The 18,044-nt window shown below is 62.4% G+C and overlaps 1 protein-coding gene across 4 annotated transcripts in view; it reads left to right on the plus strand.

Moving 5' to 3' along the window:
* GAS6 (growth arrest specific 6) overlaps window positions 1-17,533 on the plus strand; it is a 33,078-nt gene extending 15,545 nt beyond the window's left edge. For 2 of the 4 annotated variants that reach the window (XM_031466388.2, XM_064492921.1), the window contains 11 exons: window positions 3,436-3,558; window positions 4,358-4,480; window positions 7,893-8,015; window positions 8,619-8,740; window positions 9,410-9,528; window positions 9,631-9,820; window positions 11,245-11,409; window positions 12,391-12,559; window positions 14,352-14,524; window positions 15,966-16,194; window positions 17,069-17,533. In XM_031466388.2, coding sequence (XP_031322248.2) covers window positions 3,436-3,558; window positions 4,358-4,480; window positions 7,893-8,015; window positions 8,619-8,740; window positions 9,410-9,528; window positions 9,631-9,820; window positions 11,245-11,409; window positions 12,391-12,559; window positions 14,352-14,524; window positions 15,966-16,194; window positions 17,069-17,220 — 1,688 coding nt within the window. In that variant the 3' untranslated portion in view covers window positions 17,221-17,533. Of the gene's footprint in view, window positions 1-2,966; window positions 2,986-3,435; window positions 3,559-4,357; window positions 4,481-7,892; window positions 8,016-8,618; window positions 8,741-9,409; window positions 9,529-9,630; window positions 9,821-11,244; window positions 11,410-12,390; window positions 12,560-14,351; window positions 14,525-14,642; window positions 14,841-15,965; window positions 16,195-17,068 lie in introns of those variants that run through there. The other 2 variants (XM_064492920.1, XR_010383542.1) reach the window with 2 other exon arrangements.
* The last annotated feature ends 511 nt before the right edge of the window (window positions 17,534-18,044 follow it).

Genomic DNA, 18,044 nt, shown 5'->3' on the forward strand with positions numbered 1-18,044 from the left:
TTTAGTGCCTGGGCTCAGACCGCACCTGTCCTGAGATTATAAAAGTGTTGTCTGGTGTCTCATGTTTAAGCGTGTGACCTGCCCCAGACATCCCCGTAGGAGGCGAGGTTGGGAGAGAGCTGTGCTCGCTCATCCCACACGAGGCGGCCAGGGGCCGGGGGTTTGGTTCACAGCCCCTAGTTCTAACAGCTTTCCCGCAGGATGAGCTGCAGCACTCCTGGGCTGTGTCCCTGCACGCAAGGTTTCATGGTGTCAGAGTATCTTCAATTGTTTGAACAGCAAAGATGGTTTCCTAACCCTGTGGGACTGGACCTTCCCCCCGGGTGGCGTGCAGCCTGGGAGATGAGGAAGGAGGCGGCCCAGGGTGTTTCCTGAGCTGATGTTCAGAGGATAAATCTCATGCCAGATGCACTAAGGGCATTTCTGGCAGATTGGGAAACACCTCCCTTCCTGGTGGCCATGGCTGTGTCTGCCAGGACCCCCATGACCCTGAGCAGACCTCTCACCCCCTCCTCCCTGCGGGCCGAGGGGGCCCCCGCGCGTGGCCCGGGCACTGTCCACGCAGCCTGGATACCGCCTCGGTCTGTGGAGGTCCGGACGCCTGAGGCTGTGCAAAGCACAGTTACCCTCGCCGGGCAGGCGTGAAGATGGGAGATGGGCCCAGGACGGCCTCACAGGAAGGGCACACCCCGCCCTGCCCTCCTGGAAGACGGGCCTCCAGGCCTCCGTGCACATGGGGACAATTCAGGCAGCTTCGTGCCGGCTCCTCCCTAAGAACACTGTCATCGATGTCAGCCTGGCGTAGCTGAGTGTTTTCTCCGTTGCTGTGACATCAAAGCTGTAACCGCAAAGGGGACGTCTTAGTCTTCCCGTGTCTGTGTTGAGGCCGGCAGGCCGGGCCCGGGGGCTCCTCTCCTCTGACAGTCCCCCCTGCTCCCAGACACCCGGTGCCTCCAGCTGGAGGATGGGGGCCGATTTCTGAGGCTTTGCTTGTGGGTTTCCCGCAGCCTTCGTGGGGGGCTCCGGGCCTGGTGTCGTCCTGAGGGAAGGGTCTCTGTGCCCCTCCTCTCTGGCGAGAACAGCGGGCCCATATTTGCACGTGTCGCCTGGGTTATAACTTGCCGTCAGCCCCAGACTTCTGGAAGAAGGAGCAGAGGCTGCCAGCGGTCAGCACACACTCCACATTCCAGCCCGCGGCTCGTGCCACGTCCTTCCTGCCCATTCCCGCAGCAAGATCGCCGGCGGGCCTGACCGGGCAGACCCCGTCCGGCCCAGAAACCCTGTGCAGGCTCTGTGGGCCGTTGCGTGAGGGCCCTCAGGCCCATGCTTTGGCTTCTCGAACGCGTCCACTGAGTCCCTCAGAAGTTTGCAGGCCCCTGTGTGTCTTCTCCCTCCTTCTGTCCTGGAGACAAGCTTCCCAACAGGGTAACAGATAAAGCAGTGCCGGGTGGAGATTCTTCGGGGATGGATGTTGTGTGGGAATCTCCCAGAACCGTCCCACTCCCAGCTGAGACTGGGGTTGGCCTCTCAGCCCCCGGGATCCTGAGATTTTTAACGGGGGGGTGTTGGGCATTCTAGGCAAATTCCAGGCGAAGTTAACAAGCCCAGGTATGTACTTCTGATACGACTTCAAGTCTCTAACCAAATACGTCAAGTGGAGATGCATGCTGTGCCCCTACCATCCCTCCCCCCGGGCCTCTGACGTGCTGAGCGTTGGACCGTCTGGCTCTGGAGCCAGCCAGGCCCCGGCACATGTCCCCCACTGGGTCTCCCTGGCCCCTCCGAGCCCCTTCTTCCCAAGACGGGATCAGGAAAGCAGACCCGTTGCTTCATCTCTCATTCCTGGCCCTGGGCTGCTTCTGTCCCCAGACTGGGGTCCTGGTCACAGCGAGCAGTGACATGGGGGCCGCAGGGCTGACCTGCCATCCCCAAACCCCGTTTCCTCAGATTGCTGGACCCAATTCCTACTCACTTCGGAGTAAAAGGGGGTCTCAGAGACGAGCCCGACAAACAGCTGTGCAAGTGTCTCAGAAACACTCGGAGGTGCTGTGTTTGGTCTACGCCCACAGGTGTTTTGCTGGCCATAATTGTGCAAAACAAGCAAACTTTGAGGTGCCCTGTGGGAAGGTCTCAAGAAGAACCAATGAGAGACTTGGGTTCCAGTTTGCAGACACAGGCAATTATGAGGGTTCCCCGAGCAGCTGGGCCTTCTGTGAGGGGGTCCCCAGGTGACCGGGTGCCCAGGCCCGTGTGGAATGCAGAGGACAAAGCAGTGTCTGGCCTGTGCCCAGGACTGACACAGGCCTGAGTGGGCTGCAGGAACACAGGACCCGCTGGCCTCCTGGACCAGGAGCGAGCCCCACAGGGCAAAGTCTTGGCTTGGCCCCAGACTTGGCGTCAGGCTGGAAATGTCAGCCCTTCTAAGAAAGAAGTGATAAGTCAGCGGTGAGTGCCCGCCTAGCTGGCCTCCACCAGGACAGACACTGGCCTGGTGCTCTTAGTGGTCAGGGGCCCTGTTGGCTTGGCTTGGCCTGTAACTAGTAGCCAGGCCGTGGAGTGAACAGGGACCTCAGAGCTGTACAGGGCGGGGACAGGAAAAGCTAGAGAACCGTGGTGTCTTGGTTGCCTGGCTCAGACCTGCCTCTCCAGGTCTGTTCTCCAGCTTCCTGTGTTTGCAGAACAGCCCAGCCTCTCAGGTGTCCCCTCCCCATGTTCCTTCCCCCATGTCGCCTCCCTGTGTCCCCCCGTGTCCCCTCCCTGCCAGCCCCACCTGCACTCGGCCTCCCCAGGCACAGCGAAAGCCCTTCTCTCAAGATCTCTCTCAACGCTGAGTCCTGGGAGGGCGGGATCTCCACTGGGGGGCCTCCCCACCCCGGGGGTGAGTCAGGGGCTCCGCATGGAAACTCCAGCTGTTTGTGACAAGCTCCTCCTTGCCACCAGGGCCCTGAAACTGCAGGAACCACACAGCGGTGGAGCCTTGCTGAGGTGCTGTGGGGGGCAGGCAGCCTCCTGCGGGACCCCTGCCAGTGCAGCCTGGGCTGGGCAGTGGCCCTCTGGGATGGGAGGGGCGGCCACACCCGTGGAGAGAATGTTGGTGACGGTCCGGGACCAGGGGTCAGCCGGGGGTTGGTGACCTGCTCCCTGGGAGGTCCGAGCCCCAGCCAGCAAGGCTTGTTCCTCGCCTCTGCTGCCGCTGGGGCCAGCCCCCACCTCTCTGGCCTGATGGGTGGGTGGCTACACCCTCTGAGCTGACCTGGGTTTCCTGGAATCTGCCTGCGCCTGGCCAGCCTGTTCTGTGACCCCACTTCTGCTTGGGGTCAGGGGGATCTGTGCAGTCGGCCGGGGCCAGTGGAGGGGACACTGGTGCCCCATGACCGCTCCCTCCCTGCCGACCAGGAGCAGTTCAGAGTGATTTTCTCTTTCTTTTCAATGCAGACCTGCCTGACCAATGCTCTCCGGACCCCTGCAATAAGGAGGGGACCCAAGTCTGCCAAGACCTCATGGGCAACTTCTACTGCCAGTGCAGAGCCGGCTGGAGGGGGCGGCTCTGCGACACAGGTGAGGCCATGCAGCTGGCAGGGGAGGGCGGGAGGGCGAGGGCCAGGCGTCAGCGAGGGCCAGGCGTCAGGTCCTCCCTCAGGCCGGCTGCAGGGCCCCGGGCTGGAGGGGCTGCCAACTCCCTCTCTTCTTCCTCTCCTTACCCTCACTGCCCTCCCGGGACATGGCCTCGCTGGCCTATCTGGCTGAGGCTGTCAGGGACCCAGGCCTCTCAATGGTCAGCCTCCGCTCAGCTCGCAGAGGAGGGAGAAGTTGGGCGGGCAGGGTGCCTCAGCCCCTGAAGTCCTCCCAGAGCATGAATGTTTGGACAGCGCACGGAGGGCTTGTTTGTGTCCCGGGCAGGGCACCATCAGGTTGTAAAGCCGCCGAGCTGAGCCCTGAGCTCAGGCCAGCTCCTTGCGAGCTGGGATGGGTAGGCAGCTCCTCTCTGAGGGCAGGACCAGGCCGCGGGGGTTGAGGGGGGCCGGTAGGAATGCCCTGCCCCCATTGATTGACAAGGAGTCCAGAGTGAGTTCACCTCCGACCTCCCGGAGTCTGCAGTTATGCAGTGTTGGCAAAGAAGCTGCGGAAAACCCCCCAGACCTGGTTAGAACCCTGGGCAGCCCCCTCACGGCATGGAGAGCCCCGTCTCCCACGAAGCTGGCGCGGTGAACCATTACTGCCCCGGGTACAGCGGGGGCCTCCCACCCACAATTGGAGGGTGGAGTCAATGGGGTCAGGTGTGCAGACACTGCCACTTGCTCCGGGCGGGAGGTGGGTCACCTCTGACGGCCCTAATCCCTCTGTGTCTTGTTCCCAGATGTGGATGAATGTGGCCAGCAGAACGGGGGCTGCAGCCAGATCTGCTCCAACAAGCCAGGCAGCTTCCACTGCGCCTGCTACGGCGGCTACACGCTCTCCCAGGACCGCAGGACTTGCCACGGTAAGGCCTGGATCCAGGACCCTTGGGCTCACCCCGCCTCTCCGCTCCTCCCCCTTTTAACTCTGCAGTTGCCGAATGGCCAGACTGCTGAAGCCGGCTGTCTGCAGGAGACTGCGGGCAGTGGCTGGTTCCTCTGGTTCTGGCGGGGAGCGGGGTGCGTCCTGCAGAGACAGCACATGCCCGGGCATGTTGGCGGCCGCAGGAGCTGCCCCAGCACCGTGACATGGGATGACTCACTGAGATCCATGCAGGGCCGGCCCAGCTGGGGAGGCCAAGCTTACAGCCCCAGAGGGGAGGCAGCTGCTCGGCCTCCTTCCAGGCCACGGGGCAGCAGACGTGTTTGTGCCAGTCGGGGGCCAGGACATTCCACATCTACCAGGCTGGCTGCCCCACGGCCCTGGGCCATGGCCTCCCTCGGAGAAAGGCCAGCGTCCCTCTCACTTCCTCTCAGCCCAGGCTGGGGCTCCCTCGGCCCAGCAGCCTGAGCACACCCGAGGCCACTGCAGACTGTGGCCCATCCTCTGTCCACCCTGGCTGCTGCCCAGTGGAAGACTCTGAGGCTGTAAAGGAGCCTCCCGTGCCCCACTTTGCAGGGACACCTTTCCTCCTGCCCCCCCCCCACCGCCCCACACTCACTGCAGCCGTCTCTCAGTGCTGTGGGCTGGCTCACCCAGGAAACAGGAGCTGGAACTGCTGGGGAGAGGCAGCGTCAGGGTCGGGGCCCAGGCAGGCCGGGCGCCACAGGGCCTCCGAGTTGTGCTCGAGGTGACTCCTCCTCTGGAAAACAGCTTCCGTTCCGTCGGTGGCTCCCAGCCCTGACGAGACCCAGGAGGCGTCCCTGCATCCACAGGGTGGTTCCCCGAGTGCACGGGGAACCCCCGCCCCTCCCACCGAGAACAGCCACCTCCATGTTCCTGGCTCGGTCTGGCCCCAGGAAGGGACTTCAGCCTGCAGGTGGCGTTTCTCAAGCAGCCTCAGACACCCCATGTTGGGTGTCTCACTGTGACCCAAGGGTCCATCCCCCCACTGCTCCTAGGGGATCGGCAGCCTTTCTACTCGGGGTTCATTTCTTGTGCACCTGCTGCCACCAGGGAGTCCTGAGGGCCCACCCCGACTGACTGTGAGGTTAAGGTTCTGGGGAGCCCTGCACTGTCTGTCTAGACACCCCCAGGCACCACTGCTGTCCTGCCAAAGGGCCCTGCTTTAACCTCTTTGGAAGACCCCCTAGGGACCCAATCACTAGTCTCCTGTCACCCCTCCCACCAAGTCTGTGAATGGTGAGGAAGACTCTGGTGGTCTGAGTGAACCCCTGCATCCTGTTGCCTTTTCCCCCCAGAACAGTGTGCAGAACAGGGGGGTGTTCTGTGCTTGCCTGGGGTTAGCGTGATTGATTAATAATCAATGTGATGGCAGGACCCCACCCTCACTGCCCGGTTTCAGGGTGTGCCTGTTGATGCTGCCCACACGCCTCCCTTTCTCTTGACTGCCACTGTCTCCTCTGGGACCTTGAGACCCACGGACCCAGGCCGAGGAGGCTGTGGGCGTGCGGTGCCATCTTGCCGTAGCCTCTGCCCGCCGTGAACAGCGGGACTGGGCCTGGGCTTTTGGCGCCAGGGGCCAGCACCACCCACCTGCCCGCCCGTGCCCAGCTCTCCCGCTGCCATGCTCTGGGTGGCGGCATCTTCACGGGGAGGAGTGTTGAGAGGGTTGAGGATTGAGGGGGCGGAGCAAGAGGCCCCGAGGAGGGAGGTCAGGGCACCATCTGGGCCCCAGCTCCAGCCCCATGTTGCTGGAGACTCTGGGAGGAGAAAGGTGATGGCTTAGGCTGGGAGCACAGTGGTCTCAGGGTTCTGTTCACTGTTTCTTGTGAGGAGGGGATGCCCAGCGCTGGGTCTGCTGGGGACACAGTCAGGACAGGTTCCCATCTGGAGAGGGCATCCCCACACCACGCCTTCCCTGGTGCTGGTGAGGCCCAGACCCCAGCTCTGCCTCCTGCACTTGTGAGGTGCAGCCTCTTGGGCCCCAGACGATCAAGTCAGAGTTTGTGGTGGGCCCGGCCCTCCAGTCACACCAGCCCAGGGGGGCTCTGTGCCACTCAGGCCTGCGGACCCCATCTAGGGCATCACAGAGCGGCCAGTGGGGGCCCTGCACCTGCCCAGCCTGCAGGGACGGGCCACTGGGCCACCCAGGGCTGGGCATCCCTCAGACAGCGAGCTTTCGTGGAGCCAGTGAGGTCAGCAGAGACTGCAGGGTAGGTGCGAGCTCCCCCACAACTGAGGCAGGACCTCGCCAGCCAAGGGCAGGAGCCAGCGCTCCAAGGCTGCCTTGTGCGGGGCAGCTTCCTGCTCCCCGGTCCCCAGTGCGAGCCTGGTTCCTCCCCGCGCTGTGTCTGGCGCCTTCACCCCCGTGTGACTGGGGCTGTTCTGGATCCACGGCTGTGCCTGCGCACAGGGAGCAAGGACTGGTGGGGGGGTCGGCCCAGACTGGCTCCCAAAGGGACCGTGGGCTCTGAAGTGTCCACACGATCAGTCCTGCCTGTGGGGTCATCGCAGCTCACACACTCCTCTCAGGGAGCACGTGCCCTTTGTGCTGGCTCATGCCTGCAGCCTGGGAGAAATCCGGCTTTCTCATCCGAAAGCCTGCTTGCTGGTGAGCTGCCCTGTGGCCAAGTCATGAGCAGCTATGTCTTGGCCGCACACACTTCTGCGTTGCCATCTGCGGAATCGGTGTTACCTGAAGCACTGCCGCACCTTCTCGATGTTCCTTGTCTCTGTAGGAACTAGTTCTTCAAGGCAGGCTTTGTCTACTTTTTTGCCAGAGTGGCAGAGTGGACGAGACCTCAGGGGAGACCCTTGATGGTCATTTACGTGACTGGAGTCGATTTCCGACGGGCAGACCCTGGTGTGAGTCAGGGAGAGGCGGCGCCCAGGGCTGTGGCTGCAGGGTCAGGAGCCAGCTCGGGGCTCCAGGGCACAGGGCGGACTTCAGGTCAAACTCCCTGGGGTGACATTTGACTTCCTGGACTGCGGTCATTTGAATTAAGCAGCTATCCTGTGCACCCCAGCCGATGGGTGCCCTTTGCCGTATCTGAAATCAACCTTCTTCACCAGGCCCCTGGTGAGAAATGCCCCCATCCCCACCCTGCTCCTGGGCCTGGAGCTGCAGAGCCCAGTGGATTAGAAGGAAGGGAGGAGGCAGGAGAGGAGGAGGGAGGAGGGGAGGAGAGGGTGGGAGTGGGGTTAGAGGAGGAGGGGGACTGGAGGGGACGCCTCGTTGCGCAGAGCTGGTCCGACACCGCCAGGCATCGCTCACCCAGCAGAGCTGGACGCCTCAGCCGGGCAGGCGGCAGCGCGGGTCCGGCCAGCTGCCAGCGGGCCTGGCCGACCTGAAGCGCAGCTCGCTTTTCTTGCAGACGTGGATGAGTGTGCGGACGCGGGCGCCTGCGGAGAGGCTCGCTGCCGGAACCTGCCCGGCTCCTACTCCTGCCTCTGCGACGAGGGCTTCGCGTTCAGCTCCCAGGAGAAGGCCTGCCAGGGTACCTTCACGTGCGCACACACGGGCACGGGCGTGCACACGCAGACAAGCCTGTGCCTCTTGATGTAGCCAGGCACCTTGCCACCTGCCACAGACACGGGAGGGGCGGGCAAGGCAGGGCCCCCGTGCCCCCGAGCCCCCGAGCCCACCAGCTTCTCTCCACCCGGTTCCACCTGCTGTGCTGGGGCCGTCCTGGCCCCAGTAGCTTCCTGGGGGCACAGAGAGGATGTCCCCTCCCGCTGTCTTCCTGAGAAAGGGGATGGGGTGGTCAAGGCCCTGCCTCCAACGCCTCCCCTCCAGGCCATCCCTGGGCCCCATGCTCACCTGCAAGCAATGCTGTCCTTGGCACGGACCTGCTCCGGAACCTTGAGTCTGGGTGTCCCAGGGAACAGGCTCAGCTTGTGCTGACCTCCCCTGTCTCCAAGCACAGTGGCCACTTCCCGAGCAGAGAGCCGCGGAATCAGTGTGTGCGGCTGGCTGGGTGGGAGCCATGGGAGTGGGTTCTCTGGGGTCACGTGCTTGGGGGCGTGTCCACGGCGGTGTGATCTGAGAACGAGGTGTGCACTGGCAGCAGCGGGGCTCAGGTGTACCTTGTGGCCTGCAGATGTGGACGAGTGCGTGGAGGGACGCTGTGAGCAGGCCTGCATCAACTCCCCGGGGAGCTACACCTGCCACTGCGATGGCCGTGGGGGCCTCAAGCTGTCCCTGGACATGAGCACCTGCGAGGTAGCGCCCGGCCACAGCCTCGTGGGAGGCTTCCTGGGAGCGGTGCTTTTGCCCGGAGGCCCGTGTCCTCGGGCCACTTGGGGAGACGTGGCCCTTCCGCTGGGTGTTCTGTTGTGTTTGTGAAGTCGTGGTAACTCCTGCCCCGAGACTGGCTGGGTGGTGCCTGCCCCAAGTGCGACTGGTTCGCATGCCGCGGATATGGCCTGTGCTCGGGTCCCGGGGGGGGGGGCTGTGCAGTCAGCACCCCCTGACTGTGGGGCGCAGACCTGCTCTGGCTGCTTCCAGCTGTGCTGTAGAGCAGGGAACCTTCTAGAAAAGACGGTCTTCAAGGCTTCTATGTCTTACTTACTTTACAACATTCTATAGTTGTTTTTTGTTCTCCATGCTTTTCTGTCCTTTCGAACTATTCCGTAATTTAAAAAATAAAAGCAAAAGGGAAATTAGCAGGGAGGGAGGGCACTGAAGAGACTGGGAGAGGCGGCTGTGAGCAAGGAGCCCAAGGCTTCTGGAAATGTCTGAGAGCAGCCCCTCCTGGAAGCCCCCACGGCGGGCCAGGGAGCAGGCCTAGGGTCCACGCTGGGCCGGGGTGTGCCCGGCAGGCCCCAGGTGCCCGTGACCAGGGCTGGGCTGGGCCGCCTCCCCTGACGCTCCCCCCGCCCCATTCGACAGGACATCCTGCCCTGCGTGCCGTTCAACGTGGCCAAGAGCGTGAAGTCCCTGTACCTCGGCCGCATGTTCAGCGGGACGCCCGTGATCAGACTGCGCTTCAAACGGCTGCAGCCGACGAGGTGAGCGCAGAGCGGGCAGGGAGCCTTGGCGAGCTCTGCAGGGAGGGGCCGCATGCCCCAAACCTGTGTGTAACCTGCTCGTCCCCTGGTGCCGGCGCTCAGGCTGGTGGCTGAGTTCGACTTCAGGACCTTTGACCCCGAGGGCGTCCTGTTCTTCGCCGGAGGCCATCAGGACAGCACCTGGATCGTCCTGGGCCTGCGGGCCGGCCGGCTGGAACTGCAGCTCCGCTACCAGGGTGTTGGCCGCGTCACCAGCAGCGGGCCGGTCATCAACCACGGCATGTGGCAGACGGTGAGTGTGCCACCGCTGCGCCTCTGGGCAGGGCCGAGGTGCCGGCCAAGGGCCAGCATTCACTGTGCTCACTCATGCACTCAGCAGTGAGCAGGCCCTGCGACGGCAGGACAGGTGACATCTCATCATGTAATCGGAGCCTGGTTTCCACCGCAGGAGCCGTGGTCCTCAGGGGGCAACTGCCCCAGGGACACCGGCTGTGTCTGAAGACGGTGCTGTCTGTCACGGGGGTGTGGCTCCTGGCAGCTGGGCTGAAGCCCGGGGGCTGCTGGGCACCTGCAGCACACAGGACACCTGCCCTGAGAACCCACTGCTCTGTCCTGCGTCACGGTGCCCAGGGCTGAGTGGCCTGTGACACACAGGGTCCCTCCCAGACCTCAGAGTCCCCTGGGTCAGAATTGGGCATTTAGGGGGAAACACTTGAGGAAGAAATGGGGAAAGCATTCTTTTTTCCTCTAAAAGAGAAGATAAAGTGGAAAAATTTGCCCTGGCCTCCGTGAATAAAAACACTGTAGACGTTTGCTAACATTTCCACCCCGTCAGCGACGCCCAGCTCCTTCTTTCCTGAACTCTCAAAGCCCAAGCAACTCCAGAGCAGCCAGAGAGGCACCTTCAGCAAAGTTACAGGGAAGAGTGAATCCAAGGGGCGCGTCTCAGGGGCTGAGCTCTGCACGTGGGAACCAGGCCCCGGGCTGAGGGGCACGCGGTGTCCCAAGTGGGTTGGACGCTGCCCCAGGGGCAGGCGCTGGAGGAGCACGGCCAGGTGGCGGGTGCAGCTGCCAGCCCACCCGAGACGCGAGCTGGTCCTGGAGGAGCAGGGCGGGCTCGACGACCATCATCTCTTGTGCGACCTGCCCCCCGGCCCCCAGTGCAGACACCAAATCCAGACCTGAATGTCTAAATGTGTCTCCCCTCGAGCCAAAAAGGAAATGAGTAGGCTCCTGGGGCATTGGAAGGGCGCGTAGTGTACAGAGTGATAGGTTTTTACATTTTCCTACGAGGAACGCAGGAAAGAGTGGAAAGTTTTAGGATGAATTTGTATGTTTGCTCAGCATTCAGTCTGCCAGACATGGAGCAGCTGCTGGAGATTCTGAAATAGAGCGTCTTCTCCTCCCTCCAGCTGTGCAGAGCATGAGTCCCTCCCCCTGAAGGCAGCTCCCTGGCTGAGGCTTAATTTAGGGCCCAGGGACAGGGGAGTGGCTCCGGTGGACTCCTTTGCAGGGGGGAGGGGAGGAGCCATGCTGGGAGGGAAACTGGCAGAGCCAGAGCCACACCGTAGACGGCAGGGGGCCCACGCAGTGATGGGCACGGTCCCCTCGGGGTTGGGAGTCTCTTGGCCCCAGGCCGTGACGGGAATTGGTGCCCAAGGCTGGGTGCCCCTTCAGAAGGGGCACCCGCCCCCTCACAGCGCCTGTGTCCTTCAGATCTCTGTTGAGGAGCTGGAGCGGAACCTGGTGATCAAGGTGAACAAGGATGCTGTTATGAAGATCGCAGTGGCTGGGGATCTGTTTCAGCTGGACAGAGGACTGTACCACCTGAATCTTACTGTAGGAGGCATTCCCTTCAAGGAGAAAGACCTTGTCCAGCCTGTAAGTGCAGCTGTCAGTTCCTGGGGTCAGAGCCCAGGATGGGTGAGGATGGGGTTTGACCCTGAGGGCCGTGGGCAGCACTGACCAGGTTTGTCAGAGGACCTGGAGGAAGACACACGTTTTCCAGCAGGTGCAGCTTTGTCGGTAAACTCACCCTCTCTTTCTATGAGACTCATTTGAGTTTTCATCTGAATTGATAATAAAAATGTCTATCTTGCAGTAGAGATAAATCACATTGAAATTATTCTTTAACAAACAGAACAGTCAACTTTTTTGGACAATTGTCAAGGACATTTGGGCTGTTAAACCTCCAGGACTTCCATAGGGGAGAAAAAAACTGATGGGAGGTCAGTGTTGGTCATTTCTCAAAGTCCTGCCCCTTCCTACCACCTGCCCCACACGCTGACATCCATGGCCAGAGTCACTGGCGTTCTGACTCCGATTTCCATGCCACACACCAGAAGTCAGTCCAACATGCCGAGGTTCCGAATGAAGGATCGTGGCAGCACTGTCTCCCCTCCAGACGGGGTGAGGGGTGCCCTGCACCCCAAAGTTCCTGCCTCGTTTTACAGATGAGGGCTGAGGGGACATCAGGATTTGCTCAGAACAATAGGGCGGGTGTGTGGCTGAGCCAGACTTAGCGTTCCCAGCCCCTGACCTTCCTGTCCTCATGTGCGCTGGCGCCTGGTCAGAGTGCGGGCGCAGCGTGAGTGTCACCGCGCCCCACCCCCTTTGTCTGCTGGGTGAGTGGGGAGACGTGGTGCAGACAGGGAAGCCCACCCGTCATGCTCCTGCGTGGGGAGCGGACCCACTGCGTGCACTGCACTCCTGATCGCGGGCTTTGTCGAGCGCAGAGCCCTGCAGCAGATTAACCTCCACATCTGCAGTGGTGTCCACAGCCTGAGCCGAGAGGGCGCGAGTGTCACGACACCTGGGAGCACGTGTGGTGCCCAGGGAGCCACTGGGCGTCTCTGTCTCCAGATGAACCCCCGTCTGGACGGCTGCATGAGGAGCTGGAACTGGCTGAACGGTGAGGACACCACCATCCAGGAGACGGTCAAAGTGAATGTGAAAATGCAGTGCTTCTCGGTGACGGAGAAGGGGGCCTTCTTCCCCGGGAGCGGGTTTGCCTTCTACAGCCTGGATTACGGTGAGTCCTGGCTCCTGCCTGAGGACAGCCGTGGTCGTCCTGCCGCCGAAACACACAGGGACACAGACAAACCAGCAGACAGTCCCCACTAGGACCACAGTGTGGGGTTCATACCTGGGCTGGGGGCCGGGGCGCAGGCCCACCTGGCAGGGCGGCCGCTCCTGGCCCCGGCTGTGAGGGGCAGGGGTGGAGGGAAGAGCTGGCCAGGCAGATGCAGGGGTCCCAGGGGGTGCTTTCTAGATGGTCTGAGACAAGACAGGCTTGGGCTCTTGCGCTTGGACATGGACGGCTGTGGGCCGGGGGAGCGGCGGCCCCTCAGGCACTGCAGGGAGCTCAGCTTCCAGGAGGGGGAGGGGCCGGCCCCGCAGCTCTGCCTCCAGGCACTGAGGTGCGGAGAGCACCGCAGGCGCTTTCCCTGTACATCTGGGGAAAGGAAATGGGAACAGGCCTTGACAGCGGCTGGGACCTGGTGGACTGGGGAGGCGGCTGCAGAAGACCAGGAGTGGGCGGGCCGGCCCCGAGTGCCTCCAGCTTCTCTGCAGCCCGGCCCTTAACTCTTAGAACAAAACATGGTTATCTTTTTCCCTTTATTATTAATTAGGGACAATTTGCAGTAAAGACATAGAATTCTCATGTGCTGATAAATGAGCAATCGCTTAGACATCAGCTTTACGTGGACTGTGACTGTCCCAAATCAGTGACACTGGTCGCTTGGTCTGTCCCAAAGACGTCGGCCTGGCCATTTCAGGCTGCAGGGTGGCTGACGGTTCTGTCCGACTCTTCCCTAGATGGGGCTTGGCTGGAGCCCAGAACAGTCACCATGCCTGGTTCATGGGCCCTAGTGGCTTTTGAGTTGAGGGTGTTGGGAGAGCCGTGCAGCCCAGCCCAGGGGCCACCATGCACAGCCTAAGCTCCGCTTTCAGCGGGTTGGCTGGGTGGCTGGAGTATGGTCTGTCTGCAGCTCCGACAGGTGCCTGCTTTCCTGGGCCTCCTGGGCCTCTGGCCGACACCTGTTCCAGGGAGGCTCTGGGTGACTCCTCATGTCCCCTTCTCTAGAGCCCACTCCTGCCCAGGCTCCCGGGGCCCTTCTGGCTCTGCCCTCTCTGTCTCCACGTTCTCACCTGTGGGGGTCCATGTGTCAGTCAGGTGCATTAGATGCCCAATCTACACGTGCCGTTCATGATCCGTCCAGTGCACCTGCTGCAGCCTGTGTAGCACACCTGAACAAAGGACCACCCACTGAGGTGCTAATTGTAACAGGAAAGCGAGCGCGGCTCAGAACACCACACTGTATGTGCGGTCGGAATGACCAGCTTCCGTTTTCATTGCTTTTTTAACTCTTCCAAGTACTTCAACTTATAGAGCTGCCTGAACACCACAGGTGAGGTGCGGGGGCCGGAGGGCCAGGAAGCCCCCAACCTCCCCTCCACTCTGTGGGAAGAGCTGTCCAGAGGCGAGGATGTTGGACGCAGCTGGGGGTGGACGCCGCGGCCCGCGGTGCACCTGCGCCTGCAGCCCCGGGGGCCTGGATAGCCTGGTGGTCACCCAGAGGGGCGATGGGGAGGGCGGGCACTGGCATGGACATCCTTGGGTGGCCCCGGGGCCTTTGGACCTGAGTCAGGGGCCCAGCTGTCAGGTCACACGGTGGTGGAGCCTGGAAGGCTCAGCACTGAGTTTCCGGTTCCCATCTGCCTCTGGGCCCAGCAATCCCCGCAGCCCAGGGCTCACGGCCTCGCTCACTCTCGCCCCCCTCTCGTTTGTATTGCCTTGCGATGCGCCGCCTCCATCGCAGCACGGACGTCACCGGACGTGGGGACCGAGACCACCTGGGAGATAGAGGCCATGGCTCGGATTCGCCCCGCCACTGACACGGGCGTGCTGCTCGCACTGGTGGGAGACGACCACGCCGTCGCCCTGTCAGTGGCCCTGGTCGACTACCACTCCACCAAGAAGCTCAAAAAGCAGGTACCATGCCCCGCCCCGCCCCAGGGGTGAGCACTGTCCTCGGGCGGCCGGCCTGCCAGCCACCCCTGGGCCCAACTGCGCCTCCTGGGCTCAGGTCCGTCCCCCTGACTCTCACCAGGGTCTGCCCAGCCACGCGTGGACACGAGGTCCCTGACACAGCTGCATGGCAGCTGCACTTGGGGGCCCACAAGCCAGCTGTGCAGAGGGGACACTTTCCACCCGCTCAGCGGCTTAGAGCAGTGTGAACCAATCGCTCACATTTAAGCTGGACAATTCCACTCGCGAATCAGATTTCCAGTTTCCCTTGAGGAGACAGGTGTGTAGACACGGCCCAGGCCTTGTAGCCTCATCCCCTGGGCCACACGCTCGGGCTCTGAGCACAGACCCCGACCCACCCGCTGCCGCCTCCACGCAGTCCCCACCACTCCCTACTGTCTCCCGATGCCAGGTCCACACCATGGTCACTGGACGTGCTGTCTTCTTAGAGAGCATCTGGAGGAGATGGAAATAGGTTTCATCCTCTGGCTTCTGGACTAAGGGAGGCACGGCTGCCCCAGGGGGACGTGCTCACCAAGTCAGCCTGCCTTCCAAGCTAGCCAGACCCTCTCACCTGGGCTAGGGGCCAAGAGGCCCCCCTGGGCCCTCACCTGCCAGGCCCGGCCTCCGCAGGGTCCCATGCTCGGGGTAGACAGCCTGGAGGCCCACAGCTGAGACCACCTCCCCGGGCAGGGAGAGCGAGGGAGGAGGGGGGCCATCAATTGTCAGAGTATGTCAGTCCTCTCTTGTCACAGTGTCTCTGCCTTGTGTTGTCAGTGCTTCTGTCCCCTCTTGTCAGTGTCTCTCTCCCTGGTTGTCACATCTCTGTCCCTTGTCATCAGTGTCTCTGCCTTGTGTCATTACAATGTCTCTGTCACCTCTTGTCACAGGGTCTCTGCCCCATGTTATCTGTGTCTCTGTCCCCTGTCATTACAGTATCTCTGTCCCCGGTTGTCAGTTTCTTCGTTCCCTGTGGTCACAGTGTCTCTGTCCTGTGTTGGAAGCGTGTCCTGCCTGGCATGTGCACCTGGGCTGCCTCTTGGGCAGTTTGCATTTGCTGCCAGGCCCCTGCGTGCTGCTCCATGTGGCATCTCCCTGTGGAGAGAGCAGTCCTTCCCCACATTCTGGCCATGGACACGCTGGTGGCTGTGGTCATCTCTGCCCAGGCTGAGGCACGTGCATCCACGTGGCTGGAACTTGTTTCCCCAACTCCCACCGAGGATGCACTGTTCCATCTGTCCGTCTTCATGCCCAGGGGTCTTGTCATTTACACGCACAGAAACTGAGCCCCTGCCACAGCCCAGCTGCAGGGACCCCACCCACAGGAGGGTCCAGACCAGGGCAGGACACAGGGCCCAGGAGCACATGGCCGCCCTCCCCTGCTCAGGTGTGCATCTCCCCACAGCTGGTGGTCCTGGCCGTGGAGAGCGTTGCCCTGGTCCTGATGGAGATCAAGGTTTGTGACGGCCAGGAGCACGTGGTGACCATCTCTGTGAACCAGGACCGGGCTGCCCTGGAGGTGGACGGCACCAAGGGCCAGAGTGAAGTGAGCGCTGCGGGGCTGCAGGAGAGGCTGGCTGTCCTCGGGAGGCGCCTGCAGGGCTCTGTGCTGACCTTCGTTGGGGGACTGCCAGGTAGGGGCCCCAACCTGCTCACCTCAGCAGAACCGGGGTGTCTGTGCCAGAAGGAAGGGAGGACACAGGTGGGCCCACCAGCCGCTCTGTCCCCGTGTGTGTCTGCACTGGCTCAGCAGTGAATCGGGCCAGGATGGGAACACACTCACTGGGGACCGGCATCGGGCTGAAGCCACCCCACCTCCCGGAGCCCCTCGCAGCACCCCCAAGCATTTGTCAGATGGGCTCCAGCCAAGGGGCCAAGGATGGTTGGGAGGGCCCAGTCCACCAGGGGCCGTGCCAGAGCCAGGTGCCTGGTGCCCCCAGCCAGCCTCACCCCCCAAGTCCCAGTGCAGTAGCCGCGGACAGAATGACCACCAGTGCCTCCTGCGTCCAGGAAGCGTCAGCACAGCTAGCTCCTGCAGACCAGGGGCCTCATGTCTGGTCAGATGGAGCCCAGTAGTGAGGGCAGAGTGCAGGGGGCAGATTAGGGCCAGGATCTCATGGAAGCCCGTTGGCCCCCACTTCCTGGGGAGGGGGGTGGTCTCTGCAGGCCACAGATGGCAGGATTTCTGTCTCAGCTGCCAGACCCAAACTCCGTTTAGTTTAATAAACAAAGCTTTTTGAAGAGGATGAGAGAGCCTGGAAGCCCTCAGCATGAGTCACTGGGCCAGGAGGAGACAGTTTAAGTGACTGGACTGTCTGTGTGCACTTCCTGGAGGGTCGGGGGTGCAGACGGCAGCTGTCCAGTGCTTGTCTGTCGGGAGGCCCAGCCGGGACGGTGATGCCCTGGAGGAGGGCAGGGACCCAGCAGGCCATGGGGGCGGGGGAGCCCAGTCCCCAGACGATAGGCAGCCCGCCCACTGAGACACGTCTGTCTTTTCCACGCGGCCAGAGGTGCCGGTGACCTCGGCCCCCGTCACAGCATTCTACCGCGGCTGCATGACGCTGGAGGTCAACGGGAGGGCGCTGGACCTGGACGAGGCCAACTACAAGCACAGCGACATCACCTCCCACTCCTGCCCACCTGTCACGCCGGCCGCCTAGGCTCCCGCTGCTGCTGGACACTCGCGCCCCCGCCCAGCACGCCTCCCGCCTTCTCCTCCAAGCAGGAGGGAAGGCGGGGGCACCAGTGACCCTGCGCACAACACTGAATCCTGGCCGGCGTCCCTCCGAGGCCACCCTCTGCCGTGTAACATACGTGTAAATAGTGGACTGAGCTCAGGGCCGACCCGAGCCCTCCTGGGGCCGAGGCCCGCAGCCGCCAGAGCGGACCCAGGAACGTGATTCTGTTATTTTTACTACCAGATGCTTCTTTCTGACCTAAAACTATGGAAAAATAAAATATTTACAGACCCTTTCTAGCCCCATGTTGGGGTTTCTGCTCCTTGGTGCTCAGCGGCACGGCCGTCGGCAGGTCTGAGGCCAAGGGGCCACAGAAAGTGTGAAACATCCACCGCAGCCAAGGTCCCCGTGGAAGGAGGGGCCCCACCCGCCTCTCCACACACAGGTGCACACGCGGTGCATGTACACACTCAGTAGTGAGGCGGCTGGGGAGCAGAAAAGCAGGTTCAGGCCAGCAGGAGCCCCAGGGTCACAGTGACACCGTGGCCCACCCCGGCTACTCAGGCCAGCCCTGCTGGGCCCCAGGGGCCTGAGCCTCCGGTGTCCTTTCAAGTCACCCCTGTACCTTCAGGTCTCAGTCTGGTCCCTTGAGGTGAGCTTGGCCCAGGGGTCCCGCCTGATGGACCAGTGTCGTGGAGACCCCACGCCAGCCTTCTCCCGCTGGGCCACCAGACCACCCCACTTTGCCACTCCAGCCAGCCAGGGCCCCGGTGAGTCCTCGAGGCCAACTCTCTTCCAGGCTCAAG

This window comes from Camelus dromedarius, chromosome 13, assembly GCF_036321535.1.
Source record: "Camelus dromedarius isolate mCamDro1 chromosome 13, mCamDro1.pat, whole genome shotgun sequence".
In the NCBI taxonomy this organism is placed as follows: Eukaryota; Metazoa; Chordata; class Mammalia; order Artiodactyla; family Camelidae; genus Camelus; species Camelus dromedarius.